The 16,063-nt window shown below is 32.8% G+C and overlaps 1 protein-coding gene across 2 annotated transcripts in view; it reads right to left on the minus strand.

Annotated features, from left to right (window-relative positions):
- The window catches only part of LOC116337456 (CCN family member 2), a 40,358-nt gene that overhangs the window by 20,888 nt on the left and 3,407 nt on the right, over window positions 1–16,063 (minus strand). The window contains exons 1-2 of one of the 2 annotated variants that reach the window (XM_031762051.1): window positions 1,021–1,080; window positions 326–409 (exon numbers count right to left, since the gene is read on the minus strand). In XM_031762051.1, the coding sequence (XP_031617911.1) occupies window positions 326–397 (72 nt within the window). In that variant the 5' untranslated portion in view covers window positions 398–409; window positions 1,021–1,080. Of the gene's footprint in view, window positions 1–325; window positions 410–1,020; window positions 1,081–16,063 lie in introns of those variants that run through there. The other variant, XM_031762043.1, reaches the window with a different exon arrangement.

Below are 16,063 nucleotides of genomic sequence, written 5' to 3' on the forward strand. Positions count from 1 at the left end.
TATGTAACGGAAATCTACTTTTAAAAGCTTTGGGTCATCGAGTTAAAAAAAGTCAAATTATTGAACCCGTCTGATTTAGATAAACACATAATTCAATAATCCAATCATCACCGATGATTGATATTTAAATGAAAAATGCAAAACATACGCAACTTTCAAAGCCATTTAAATTTACTCAATCACGCTATTACAACAATCCTTATGCCAAAACAAGCACATTTGCGGATTTGCGTGTAAGATGAAATTGAAAAAAAAAAAACGAAACATTCAACGAAAAATGAATAAGAAAAAAATATCAACATTATTATTAAATGATTTTTAATACCTGATTGTCTTTTATTGAATACGCAGCTATACTTAGTAAGCCACTCAGATATAGATAAGTTGAATACCACATCTTCTACGAGATCTGTAAAATAAAAGAGAAGGAGATAAATTTGAGAAATAGAGAAATCATCAAGAAGAAGAAGAAGAAGAAGATGATATAAGGAAACCAAACTCGAAAGATATGAAAAAAGAAGCGACGTTAATATAATAAGTTCAACCGTACTGTTGCCGTACAGTTAAAATGAAATAAAATAGCAAATAAAACTCGGAGGGTAATGGCAAAAAATGAGCACGAAATTCAATATACGTGTAATATCTGTCTATCTTCATGTTGATGATGCCATATATACATATGTGCATACACATACACAGATACATGACCTGTCTCACACCCCTCACCCCCATACATTTCGAACATAATTGTATTTTGGCTTGAAATAGACTTCAAAAAAAAGACGAAGAAAATAAAGAAATATAGAATGGCACTTTAAACGCGGGCAACATAAAAACGCATGGGCAAATCTCAGAAGAAAAAAAATACTTGCTAAAAGAGAAATCAATTTAAAGTGATATTGCGAGAGAATGAATGCTCTGGACTGGTTTATACTCTGTATGGCCGTAGCATTTTGCCATCAAGTTTTCTTTCCAGTTCTCTTTGGCTCACTCTATCTGTTTTCAAGATAAAAAGCTCACCGAATACAAATAGTCACAACTAGATTATAGCTATATCAGCTATTTTGGTTTGACTTGTTGTTACCGCGTTACTTGCTCATTTTCACACAGAACGTCATTTTTATGTTTTGCGTATTGGATTTTTTTTTTTGATTTATTTCACTAAACCTCGAACGTGACATGCCAGGAATAAATACATGAAAAAAAAAATATAAACCAAAATGCGTGGCTTTAGCAAAAAAAGATCTTGGAAAATAAAATAAACTGTCGCGAAAGGGAGAGAGAGAGAGAGAGAGAGAGAGAGAGTGAGTGAAAGCATGTATGAGTTCTGCTTGAGCATAAAGCTATTGAAGCACCACTATCATGCACATCAATCCAGCGAACGTTTATCGTCTATGCATGAATGCGTACCCATGCACTGAAGTATTTCCATCTCACACACACACACATAATATGTATGAATGTGTGCGTGCAGATGTGTATTCTATGTCGGTTCAAAGTACACCTCTTTAAAGCATAGATTTGTATAGAAATTTTTCCTTATATTTTATTTGCCGTATCTCCAGATAAGTAATGGAATGAATTTGTTGGCAAATTTGTGTGTGTGTGTATCTCCTCTGTTTTTATTTCGTCGCTGCGCTTAAAGCTAGCATCGCGCTATGAAAATAAAAAAGAAAAATACGCATGCACATACATTTTAAATAAATAAAACGGCGAAATCTACATCTTTCTCTCTTCTCTTTTTTCCATTGTATGTTATATACCATTTTACCATTTTCAAATTATAGTGACACACGAGAGCAGCACATATACGAACACGCGCGCAATTCACAAAAACCCAAACCCGTCGATGGGAATGTAAAGTGAATGGCGGCTAAAACGTGAGGTAGAGCTGGTTCAAGCAAATTAAAGGACGACGACGAACAAAAAAGCGCAACCACGTTCTGCAACTTTTATTTCATGTGATATGCGGTGCGCGCACATACACACACTTTACACAGTTCAAATATGAAAGACACAAACCGAACGAAATAAAATCGTACGAAAAATTATGTTAAATAAGAAAATAGTGAGAAAGATGAGTGGAAAACGAGAAAACTTGAGAGTTGATTCGGTTGAAAGGCGGCAACATGCATACAATTGCAACGACAAAATAATATAAGTGAGACAGCCAAAATAAAAAAAAACCGGAGCAAAACTGAAGATAAAATTTCGTGATACACAGTCATTTCTTTGGCGGTTTTTGGCCTTCATTTCAATGTGCAACGACAATGATAATAGAAGCATGTAAGTGTTTATGCTTCTCTGATTTAAAATATTTGTCGTATGTAAGCTTGAGCATGACAATTGCAAGCCAACATCTCAGCTGTGTTTATGGTTTTCTCGCATTCTCGACCTCATACCCAATCTGTCTCATCTAGTCTCATTACACTTGATTTTAAGTGAATACAAAATCGTAAGTATATCTGATGAGAAAGCAGAGCAGTTCCGAGTTGCAACGATGAACATTTTCTACAGACCAACGTTACATTGCATGGTTGCATGAGTCAATGGTTGCTAGGTCGCAATTTCCATTAAAATGAGTGTGTTTGTATATGTGCAAGTGTTGTTCTTCGTATTTCTTCTTTCATCGTTTTTCGTATCTCATTAGGACCACTAATTGTGTGCGTATAATATTTCAAATTGAAAGTCACAACAAATAAAAAAAAAACGTGGCGATCGGTCAAGAGGGAATGGCATTTTCTTACAAAAGCACAAGAGCATCCGATTTAAATCCCCAAACACATAATGACATTTTCATGAAACATTATATTCGATATTGCGTTCAGTATCAATTATGGTGCAAGTTGACTTGATAAGAAAAACAGTAGCCAAAAAATGAAATGAAACACAGCTGCATGTATTTTCTAGTTAGTAAAACGTTGAGTATTGATTCGATGCGTGTAAATACGGCGAAATAAACAGCGATCTCGATAAAATGCCTGACATTAGCTTCCTGGGCTGCCTGAAGATATCTCCGTATGGTGAAGAGTTTATGCATTCAAATTAATACGTTTAGGTTAAACGTGTTAAAATATTTTCCGCGGCTCTTGCGAGACAGAAATTTTACTAGACTTACCAATGTCACTCAATCAATATTTCGTGTTTCATCATTTTCTGACGTGCAAAAACGCACGAATTCATCATCATCACTCTTCTTTACTTGATTTTTCCTTTTGTTGGTGAACTTCAACTTTTATTGAGGCGCGCGGCTCGTCGATTCAAAACTTGAATATAATTAGTCAATTAATGTCGATGTTTCAATCGTCAAAATGTCATTATAGCACTGAAATTGGATTAATTCATTGAGATTCTGAAGAATGAGCCAACAATAAAGTAACAGCCAACTGTCTGACAGTAAATGTCTTACTTTGACGTGTCCCATGGATGCCATTTAAAATATAGTGACAATTGAAGAATTCTTTCTGCCCGCTAGCTGTTGGTATATGTTCAACTCATGCTTTTACATCGTCAGCTCATGTTTCCTTTAAACTTTTCTCCAATGACAATGCTAATAAAGCATTGATATCATAATCAAATGAAACATATTATTCAACTAATTGATTCAGAGGCTGACTTAAATTCAATTTCAATCAACGCCTTCACTCTCATTTATAATTGTAATTTCCATGCTGTAGAAAGTTGGAAACAAAGATCTTTTTTTATTACTCATGGTAATGTTCAACGTTTTTTTCATGACTAATCAGTATAACTGACGTTTAATATCAATGGAGGTTTTTTTGTTCATTTTGCCTTCATTTGTAACTAACTGATTTTAATGGATGTAATCTCATAGTTCGATGTTTGCGTTCGCAATGCAGCGTTTGGAGTCCGGATGTTATGAGAATCGAAAAGGGAAACATAAAAAATACTTCATTTTTCAAACAAGTGCATATAACGTTCCAATTGTTGTAGAGGTGCATTTTTCCTTTTTAAAGTTCCTTTCGGTTGAGAAGATTTATACATTAATATTTGAATGGAAAAAGAAAGAGAATTTTTTTGTTTCCTTTCTATGAAAAATGTAAAAGATTCATATATACGTGAGGAAATAATTTTCAAAGTGCTATCGATTTTTTAACAATAATAACCCGTAAATCTAACCTTGGCTGTACACAAACATTGATATAGCCTTTCTTGTTCGTTCAACAATCGATAATAATGATAAATCGGTTCTTTTGATATTTCGATATTTTTTTTTTCACAAAACAGACAATCCAGTTGTAATGAAAGGAATCTACCCTTAGAATAATCTAAGCTTATCAACTCCTTGGGATTGAAAATTAGAACAAATGACCAACATTTCAATAAGAAATAGGAATAAAGGAGAAGACGAGCATTTTAAAATGGATTTTTCATTGGGAAATGACGTTGTCAATAAAACTGTCTGCTTTTTTTAAAATGCTGTCAATTGGTAATTAGAAAACACAGAGCTTTCAACGAACGTTTGTTCGTTCGTTCTAGTTCAAATGTTCGTTCGTCGTTCATTCGTTTATTCGTTCATAGGAAAATGGAATGATTAGTTGTAGAATTGAAAAATTTTGGTAAAGGAATAAATTGAACGAAATAAACATCCTCCTCCTCATTTTCCTCCTCAAAGCAACAATCCCTGATTTATTCACGCTTATGCGGATTATGAATATCAACTGACTTAAATCTATTATACCAATTCTAGAAGGGTCCCGGTCTCGTAGTTAAATGAAAATATAGTAAATAGAGTATGTATTCAAAAGCGTTCAATGGATTTAATAACAAATCAACGTTGTGAAACGTTGTGGAAACTAGCACGTTGGAGAAGAAAAGAAATAAAAATAGAATAAAAAAACCTTGAGTTACGTTTTTCCTTGAATCCATCAATTTTTGATTCAATTGAATCGATACATGAAAACTGGTAACCTGAAAAATTATGAACGAAAGAATGCTGCTTTTGATGTCCATTTTTTCATAGAACGATCTTGTGAAAAAATAATATTAATGCTTCCAAAAAGATACAATCACAATTTCTGTCTACAATTGTATTTCCAATAAAAATTAATTCCGTTATCGTGCTATAATTTGCGTGAAATTTTAAAAACACATTTAATGTGTTTGCGTTGTAGGAGAAGAAACCTCAATATTTTCAAATTTCAATTCGTTTGCAAATATTACGGCTAATAAAAAAAGCGGCTTGTCCGTAAGTGAAAAGATTGAATATGTGTAAATAAGTAAAAGCATACATATTTCATAGCAAAGGTTTTGGGAGTATTTTACAAAATGCTGTGGAAAAGCTTTCCAATAAGGCTCAATATGATGGTAAAGCGATTGCTCTATTTTAGTGTAATAGACCGAAGGCATGTAGAAAAAAACTTACCAATTGCCCATCACATTTACCAGAAAAAAAAATCTTCTGTGTGCGATACGCGTTTTTGTTTTTTGAAAAAGGTTTCTATGACTTTTGCCCCAAAATAGACCCCCGTTTAGCCGTAAACATTTTTGTAACCCTTGTTGCGACTCCCGAGTAGAACATAAGTTGTTTATATTGCCTTCCTCTTACGTATACCACATATGAACCGTTGAGAAACATAGATACCTTCAGTAAAGTTAATCATAAAACTGCAACATGTCCATACAAAAAATGTAATACCAAACATATATATTTTACTAAAACAGAGCAATCGCTCCGCCTTACTTAATATATCATCAGGTCTATATGTGTGTGGGTATTTGTCAAGGCCAAATAAATTGAAATGAAAACAGAAATTTGAATATTTGTTCAGCAAGAGTCGATTCTTTAGAAATAAAATCACAACCACCATCACCAGCAATAATAACAAATACGAGTAATATTTAAACATCTTGTCACGCAATGGCATTCTTTATTATTGTTACGAATGTGGCTTTTGTGTGTGTGTGTCTTGAGAATTATCGAAATAGCGTCGGCTTCATTAAATTGTTGTTGTAGTTGTTTTTCAAACAATCAATAGCTATTCCAGTTAACTCGAGTTTTGGTAGTTATTTGCGAACTTATTGTGTTCTTGATTCAATTCGAATTATCAATGGATTTACACATGCATAAAAAACCAATACACAATGGATAAGGGGCGAATATGCAGTCCAAACTCAAATGCTCAACATTTTGTTACGGAGAGGTTGAGCAAGTCTATAAGTGATTGTATGTATGTGTGGGTATGCATTAATATACTGTTGGTTTTGACCATGTTTAAGCTAGTGTTCAAATTGCCGAGCCTTGCCATTGCTTTGCTGACGTAAATGCATTCGCTTTTGACTCGCATAGAAAATAAAATTGAACATTCATCGCCTCATTCCATTCGAGTGTTAGCCCTTTTCAAAATACCTTTCGGTCGTTTTTTTAAAATTAATTTGGCTCACGTTTATACACTAGGGTGGATTTTTATTCCTAAAAAAACTTCCAAAGTTGTAAAAATTGTTTTTTTTTTTTAGTTTACCTTTAGGCATTTTTATTTGGATTTATTCATTTATTTGAGTTGATTTGAATCGGCTTGATGATTTATTTGATAGTACAAAATCAAAGCATTAAACTACTTAGATGCCTATTTATTATTGTAAAATAAACTAAAACACTTTTTTTCATGCCAAAACATTCAAGTATACCGTTAAAAGATATAGAGTTTAAAAAACACATTTAGAAAGAAAAAAAATCTAATTTTTGTAATTTACTTTATTGCAAAATGCCACACAAGCTGTCAACACGTGGTGACTTGGAATTTTTCAATGTGATCCAAAATCTAGGGGCAAACGACTACTTATAAGTTCGATGAAACCCATAGAATTGTACGAAAAACTTAGACGAACCTATGAAATCGCACGCTGCTTATGAGAATTCATACGAACTTACGCTGTAACTGACTCTTTCAAAAATGACGTCCAATTAGACGAATTTATATTTCTTGGTATTTTTTCACCGAAAACCTACTCGACATATTTATACAAATTATTTTCTATCTGATTCAACATGATCAACATTTATTACCATTTACAACATTCTGCGATTTTCAATTGACGTTGAAAACCTTACTAGTAATCTATAGGAACTTACGTAAAACTTGGACGAACTTACAAAAATATATATAGAACTCAAGAGAACTTACGCGAACTTGTGAAACTTACAGATACTTATGAACTTACAACGAGTCATTTTCCCCTAGTCCAAAATGATTTGAACTTCATTTGATTATTCATGCTATTGGAAGGACACCAATTGATAGTTTCTCAAGAAAAAAGTGTATAAAATAAAAAAAAAATACAAGGCGGTATACCCTATATCTGTATCAATAAATTTCAAACATGGCGCGGTCCATTTGAATCGCGGGCGCTCATTGGGCTTTTCCATAAAATGAGAAACCAAAATTAAAAATTCCGATGCACTCTAGTTGATATATTTTCACTGCATTTTCTATTTGCATCATATTGCTCTCGATTTAAATAAAGTTCAGGATTGGCTTGATATCGATGGAATAAATTTTGTATTTGTGCTCAATGTACATATGTATCAACGAGGGCTTCCCTATTCAAGAATTCATTTATGAAAGATCGCTTTTATCACATTAAACATTAAACCAATATTTGTTGACCTTTTTCCGGTTCTATCAATGTTATGATAGAGCTGTGAACCAGATTTACTCTTATTGCTACACTGACCGTTCATGTTATTGTGCATTTTGCATAAAATGTTCACATAAAGCCGTGTTTTGATAAATTTCTCATAATTTTTTTTTTCTGTTTGAGCGTTGCATGCAGACACAGAGAGTTATTCATGAATAGGAATTATTCAACAATGCCGAATGCCAAAATCTACCCATAAAACTTTTATCTCGTTTAGTTTTGGCACAGTTTCGTCTAATCGAATTAATTCAACTTGCTGTCGCATGCACATTCAAATCATTGAAAAGAAGCTTAATGGTTTGATTGATTGTATGGAATTAACTCCAATCATTTAAAATTTTAAATCAAGTGGAAATAAATTGGCGTTTCTAATTTCCGAAAATAATAATTATTCACACGCATCTACAGCTACACACATCCATATAAATTCTATATTCGAAAAGACAAGCCGATAAGCTGGATGTATATTGTATATAATATTGGGATCGAATCAATGTGATTTATTTGTGTTTTGGGTATAATTTACACTAATATGCATGGAGCTATGCTCCAAATGGTTCGAAGCAATTGGGACCATTACTCTGTTTGATGTATATGGTGTATGGTAGAGATCCAGTATCGCATGAACAAGTTCAACTAAATTTAACAAACAAAAGTAAACAAATACGAGGAAACCGCTGGAGCTGAATCAAGCCAGCATTACTCCAAGTTTTTTAACATCTTCATCAATTGCAAAGTTCTGCAATGCATTTTAAATTAGATGTAATCGTCACAATCAACGCCATCTGAAAAGTTTGTCTTGAATTTTTGTACTCTCCTGAAGCTTGGGATCTGAACCACCAATTCTGTGAAAGGAATGTTGCAGTTTGAAACACCCTGTATAACTATTAAAATTTACCGAAAATCTGTTTCAGCTAAATATACCAATACTAATTTTTACATGTTGGCTTTTAGCGGCTGTTTTCTATAGGTCACGTATAATCAATGATCGAAGAAACATGCGCTTCATTGGAACTCACTTACAGACGTACGAATTGTACTAATCCGAATTGGACGGTATCAATAAGAATTTAACTCATTTTACCAAAACCAATAAAGAGATACTTAACCAAATTCAACTAATTGGAAGGTATAACAGGCATTTCGAGCACATGACGCATAAATACATATAAATATTTCCTTTTCCATAGAATAAGCCGAATTTGTCATCAATGCATTATGCATAGTATCGCGCATGTATTCTCTCTATCTTTCTTTCCCCACAACTTATTAACAATTTGACATGTTTTCCATTCTTTTTTGCTGCGAATTGCTTTTGATGATGACAGACCATAAATAATAAATATAGAACACAGCTGCTTGTTGATGTGTATAGATTCAAAATCAATTCTTGTTGATCATCAAAACGGAAAATGCATCAGTTGCCGTTTCAATGTATTGACGAATTTGAAAAGCATGCAACGTTTTTGTTGTGAATAACTTCGGAGGTAAAATGCAATACATGACCACTTTAGTGCTATTAATCGTACACAAGCCTCGTTGAATATTCATTCGGTATTTGCAACAATATTTGCAAGCTTCAAAAAGCAATTTATCATTTCGAACACATTTCACTCAAAATATTTATTTTATCCCAAGCAAATATTCTGTTCGCATTCAATAGGTTCGGAGGGAGAGTATGAGTTGGTAAAAATATGAAATAATATCTAGAATCAGTGCGATAAACACCGAAATGTTTGTGAACTTATGAAATCGGTATTACCTTGTTCTATTGAATTATCTACATTGTTGGTACACAGTACACAACTACACATGTTGATGGTGCTTGTATGTGTATGGCGTTATCATTACCATTTCTCACCCTATCTTCAGTTTAGTACATATGTAATTAATGTATATGCCGAGAATGCAATAATGTTTGCTTAACTAATGATGTAGTATAATCTCCACGGGGTCGTGTCTAAATCTCCAAAATGAGTAATGTGCGAAAATGTATATGCAGATTTAACTCAATAGAGACACCGGCACACACACACATCGACGGTACCTACATATGAGTTACAAAAAGCATGCCCAGTACACGTTGGAGAACCATTCAATGAATATGGAAATGTCACGGTAATATTATCTTATCATCGTTGTATTTTCTCATCAATTGCCTTGGTTCAATGTCAAACAATGTGATGTTAATAATTACATTCAAGCATCCAAACGTGACCCTTTTTTTTGTACGACACTTGCGGTACGATCTTGTTGATCCGGTCCGAATGGCAACAAAAAATGTTATGTTCTTCAACAGTATTGGGTGTGTGTGTATTTGTAAACACAATCTGCGTAATGATTCGGTCAAAGGATATATCGAGTTGAAAACATTCAACAACCATATATGTAATCCATGTTTATCCATGAGACAAAACTGCTAAAGCCTTTTCATTGCCATGCATTCTTTTAAATGAAATTGATATTTGAAAAGCACAACGCAATGAACAGAACCACAAATGATATAGTTTTTGGGGTTGTTTCTTTAACGTGCTTCAACGACTTTTATTTTATAATCATTTCATTGTGTCCTACACAAACTATTTCTTTCCATCATTTTCATCATCAATGCGAATTTAATAATGCCTTGTCCCTTTCACATCGAAATGATCTGCATTCCATTACATATCATATGGTGAGCAGATTAAAAATGTGGCTCATGTTAAATAGAAGATTTAGACCTTAAGTGACGACGCATTTTCACTTAATTCACAATTCTTTGGAACTAAATTTTTATTCTTATACTTTGTCACAAAATTTCTGTTTAGAATACATTCTAATGGAATGATTCCATTTGATGTTATTTTTTATTATATTGAATTCAATTTTTTATGACGTTGGAATATGATTATTCCTTTAAAATTTTTGGGAAATGCGAAGTACCACTTTACAAAATTTCATAGACTCCTACGTTCCTACTTCAGCCGGGTTATGATTCTCATTTACTAAGTTTCACAGAGGGGAAATCACTGGAAAATAATTGAAAATAATCGAAGAAAAATTGAATTGATTGAAAAAATTGAAATAATTGACAAAAAATGGAAGAAAAATTGATAAAAGGCTTTCTTCAATTATTTTCAATTCTCTTCAATTTTTTCATATATTTTTTAAAATTATTTTCAAGTAATTTCCCCTTAAAGTTTTTACACTGTGCTCCAAATTATAAGAAACAATACATAGAATTCAACATTAATACAAAAAAATGAGTGTTTTTTTGTGTGTTCGTATGACATTTATCCAGCACATTAATATTTGTCATGCATTGAAATTGCATGTGGGGTTATACGTGTGTGTGTTGTCAAACATCATTTTATTATAATGATACAAAAATGATATCGGTATTCTTCCTGAAACCAGATCAACAAAAGCAAGCCAACAATGGATAACAAAACACTTTTATATCTGATTGAAAACGGAGATGCTGAGACCACATTGTATGACAATGCAACACAAATTTGAACATGCGATTGAATTCATGTGTATTAAATGTGTATGTTTTCAATGAATTCAATCAAAAATATAAAAAAAGAGGGATGAAAAACATGCGTTACACGTAGAAAATCTTGAATAAATATTTTAATCCAATGGAATACAATTTGACGATTTGTGAATGGTATTCGTTGGTGTCGTGTATTTTTTAACGTGCCCAACAACCGATAAACGAGAACAAAAAAAGTTAAACAATGGTGACAAAAAAAAGAAAGAGAATAAACAGAAGCAGACACATTCCATTTTCGATGGAAATTGAATGTAGATTGTGGTTTTTGGTTATTTTTTGACTTTACATTCATCGCCATTTATAGTTTTTTTTTGTTGCAATTTTTCCTTTCTTTTGAAACATTCCATGTGTCGCTCAAAATCACCGTTTTGCTTGTTTTCTGACTGTGCACACAACCATACATATGAAAATAAACATCCATAAATTCATAAATATCGTTGATTTTGTTGAAAATGAAAAAAATGTGACCAAAGTCACAAATGAATATATCAGCAAAATCAATAAATGGAAAAACTGCATGGTTCGTATTCCGTGAGAAGAAAAACATGAAAACCTCAATAGAAATGGTATGACGTTGGATTTTGTCTTCTTATCGTTCGTGCGTGAACTTGTATACATGCGAAATAGGTGGGATTTTTAATAAATTGCTGTTGATCTAGAACGTATGGAAAATATGAGACGAACATTTACCACAACATTTATGACCCATTTCTATCTCATTTTTCTGGATGACATACGATGAGAACAACAACTCAATATCCTCTTCATCACAGTTGACACATTTTTTTCTTGCAACGTGCTTCTTTTATCATGCATGGAAAAAAAAGTCTCCCTCTCTTGTTCTGTATGATATCACATTTCTAAGAGTGCTTTGAAATATTCGAAACGATATTCTTGAGGATATGTATTATACCAATTTGACATGTTTATGTGTGTATCTTTTTAGAAACAAGCCCGAAAAAAATCCCATTTTCTGCATACACAAAGAAAAGTTTACCAAGAAAACGAACACACAAATTGCTTTTGTGAAAATTCGAACGAGAACAATTCTTACATAAAGGACTCTTGTTTCATTGACGCTTAAGACATACGGACATCATTGCAAGAGATAGAACAGTACACGATTCGTCCTCAAACAAAATGCACAACTAACGTGAATACTCTAATAATATGCATCATTTTTCCATAACTTCAAAGTTCACCTCGAATACGTTTTAATTAAATGTCTTCGTTGCATTTACTTCTCTTCTCTGCACCTCTCTATGATGTGTAATATGGTAAAATTATTGAACAAAAAAAGACAAACAATTGGTAAAATGGGTGATTCGATGAAATTCGATTTATTACAGAACATTCAACAAAAGGAATAAAAAAATAAATAAGAAAATCGATTTTCATGATCATGTCAGAGATTTTGTTTGATTTGTTATTGTTGGTGGTGATGGTATTTTATATATACAGTTGGTACTGGTTGCTGCTAGGGGGGTACAGCAATTCCAATACGAAATCCAAATCACAATGAATCATATGAATACCGTGCCGTCCCCCTGGGTAACTGTTACAGCAATGCTTTAATGTTATTTGATGACAAACATCAAAGAAGTGAATATTGAAAGAAGTTCGCGGAATGTTGAATACTTTTATGGTTTATTAGCGTATTATCCATTGTAAACTATGAATGCTTTTGATTATGTGTACAAGTTGAATCAACAGCGCCGCTCTCTGTGTATAACCGAATTGTTTGCGAAAATGCTTAACATTGTTATATTGTTTGACTAATATGCGTTTTACCAACACTTTTCCTCCCACGCAACTTAAATAACACAAAAACTCCCAAAGCTTCTTTCTTAAACATTTCTTGAACATATTTTCTTTCCATACATATGTTAGAAGCCATAGTGACAATGTGTTTTCATGTGTAAATATGAAAGCATGTTGCTATGTAATGTGTGTGTTCAGATCTTCATACATTTCATGCCAAAATTGTGGATACACTCAATCTATTCTTATAAACTGACATTATTCGAATGTTCGGAAAATATATTTTCCGTTTTGAGAAACGATTTGTTAGCATGAGAAGTAAACACAGAACATAAAAAGTTTAAGTATTTAAATAATTTCATTGTCTGATTTTAAACAAATTGATTTTGTTGTTAATGAATGCCATATTTGGATTCAAATGCTCATCATTTCGAATATTTCACTATTTTGTTCCCCATTATAATTTTCCAAACCTTGAACAAAAAATCTCAATTTGTACGAAAATCTATCTGTCTGGGTGTGTTCATAATTTTCTTCAATGGTGTAAACGAGTGTAAATTTGAAATTGATTTTTCAAATTCTGATGAGCGGTTGTCTATGCGCGCGAAGCAAAACTTCAAAAAGTATTTCTCTAAAAAGATGCAGCAGCAACAACAAAACCGTATAAAAGTTAATCATTTAATTTGCTTCCAAACTTCGATTAATGTTCATCTTCATAAACGCGATTCAATGAATCATTCATAAGTTTTGAGCAACGAAGAATTGAAAAAGCTCATGCCATACGAACGAAATAAAAGGAGAGAGTGAGATAGAGAACAAAGATAAAATGCAATGGTTTTCATGGTTCATAATTAAAGTGGCGAGTCGTAAGCCAATTTTTGCACTCCTTGTATTGATCAATTTGGTGGTCTAGACAATATGAACACTTCGCACCAATGCAATGTGAGAAGAACCATATTTCAATGTATAGTTTTGGAATGGCTTACCGAATCGAGTGTGGAATGAGTGAAGAAGATGAAGCCAAAGAGAGCAGAAATGTGGGGTAAAGGAATAGTGTTTGGTACGAGTTCCTTTCACAGCTATCCATGATATGATTTTACGGTCAATTAGATGGCATCAAAGGTTCATTCATTTTATCAATTTTACTTTGAATGTATTCATCCAAACTGGTATTGAAACCTGGGCTCTGATTAGTCTTTCGGTTCGAGTTAAGTACCATAAATGAGCTATGTGCTTAGTTGAGTTTGCTGCAATTCACAAACGATAGATAGAGAGGATGACAAGAGTAACAGCAGGACTTTACAAGCGCACATAGTATTTTTGTTGTTATTTGTCAACATTACGCTTAAGCTCATCCGATAAGAGAGTGACAATTTTTTTTTGTGTGCTACTTAAAAATAGCTCATCAGGGCCGGAACGTTCGTTTTCTCAATTTTCATTATAATCATACCATCGAATTTGCTCGTTTCAGGAAAATTCAGTTGGCAATTTTTTTTGCAAATTCCAGTCTTAACATTTCAGCAGCAGCATAATTTGAGTTGGCAGTTCGTTTAAGCTTATTATGACACATTTACATATATAAAAGTATTTCACAAAATTAAAAAACAAAATATGTTATTACAGATAAAGTGGAAGAACAATCGCATGACCTCTGATTGGAAATAAATTCCGAAAAAAATAACAAAACATATGATACCAACAAATTAAAAAAAAAAACGAACGTATTAGCCGCTACATAAGATTCATCTTGATGTCGTTTTCACAAATTCTTCCATTGACGATGGGTTCGCATCCGTCGCAAATGTGTCGGAATCCAGAAATATGAAATGGATTTTGAAATTCCAATGTCTTAATATTGGTTGACAAGCAAAAAAATGGAAAAAAATTGGGAAGTAAAGGCATGTGAAGCGGAAAATTACTTGGGGTATCAAATGGTTATGGAAAAGCATTGTTTCATATTGTGGTATCTTGTTTTTGGATTTCATTTTTTTTTGTGTTTAGCAAACACACATAAAAGTACTCACAACCTTTAAACACACACATAACACTTGCGAAAAATGCTCATCAGTCATCACACATACACAGTGATCATTTTGGCACTTGGTTGAATGTAATATCTGTTCACCAATCTAGAGCCATATGCCATTTAAGCTGTATACAGACTTGGCACACATGTGTCTGCTCGTATTCATTCGATGCGGTTTTATCATCATTTCTAAGTGTTATCGCAATCTTTGTTGATGTTGTCGTCATGCTTTAAATCTCATAGCATGGACTGCACACTTTTAATCCAACACCGTTTTCAAAAAAAAAAAAAAAATAGATGTTATCTCAAATTGATCTTCACAACCATAATATATACTCTCCGTTGGGCGCGTTTGTCATCATCATTCCAAAACTTGTAATGACATCAAATGCAATAGGAACTTAATGAATGTAAGAAAATACACAACGGATAACTGCCAACTAAAATAAACATAATCCATTCTCATAACCGTACTGAATATGACTTTGTTTTGAAACAAGTGCACAAGTGGAATAAAAAAAGGACCAAAAAAAGAAATTGATTTTTTTTTAAATAAAACCTCGAACTATTCAACAAACAAATGAATCCGTTTTTGTTTGTTGTTTCAATTTTATTTAATTCATGGGGGTAGCAAATGCTTTAGATATCGATAGTCGCAAGTTCTTTTCGCTTATTATTTATGAAAGACTGTTTTTTAAACACAGTTTCGTTATGATCCAAATCAATAGATGGTACGATGAAAAGTTGCCTTATGTCATTTCAGAAATTTTTCAAACCTTTTAACCCTTTTTCCCAACGATTACGACTTCCTGTTTTAAGATTAACTCTTTCTGATGGTTTTTTTTTTCATTTAGTTGTGGTAGAAAAAAAAAAACGCATTGTCGAACCACGCTAGAACATGAATTATAAATTATAACGTGAATACATTATGATAAAAATGAAATAGGAAAAAGAAATTGGATAATCGATTTTATCATCCTTTTCGGGTCAAGAGTTTATTTGCGATTTTTATTTTATTTTAACTCGTTTGTGGCACGTTCTGACTCTCTCTCTCTCTACTGTATTTTGCGTTATGTACG

The sequence above is a fragment of the Contarinia nasturtii genome, unplaced genomic scaffold, assembly GCF_009176525.2.
Source record: "Contarinia nasturtii isolate CC-2019 unplaced genomic scaffold, AAFC_CNas_1.1 Cnas_scaffold_78, whole genome shotgun sequence".
Lineage (NCBI taxonomy): Eukaryota > Metazoa > Arthropoda > Insecta > Diptera > Cecidomyiidae > Contarinia > Contarinia nasturtii.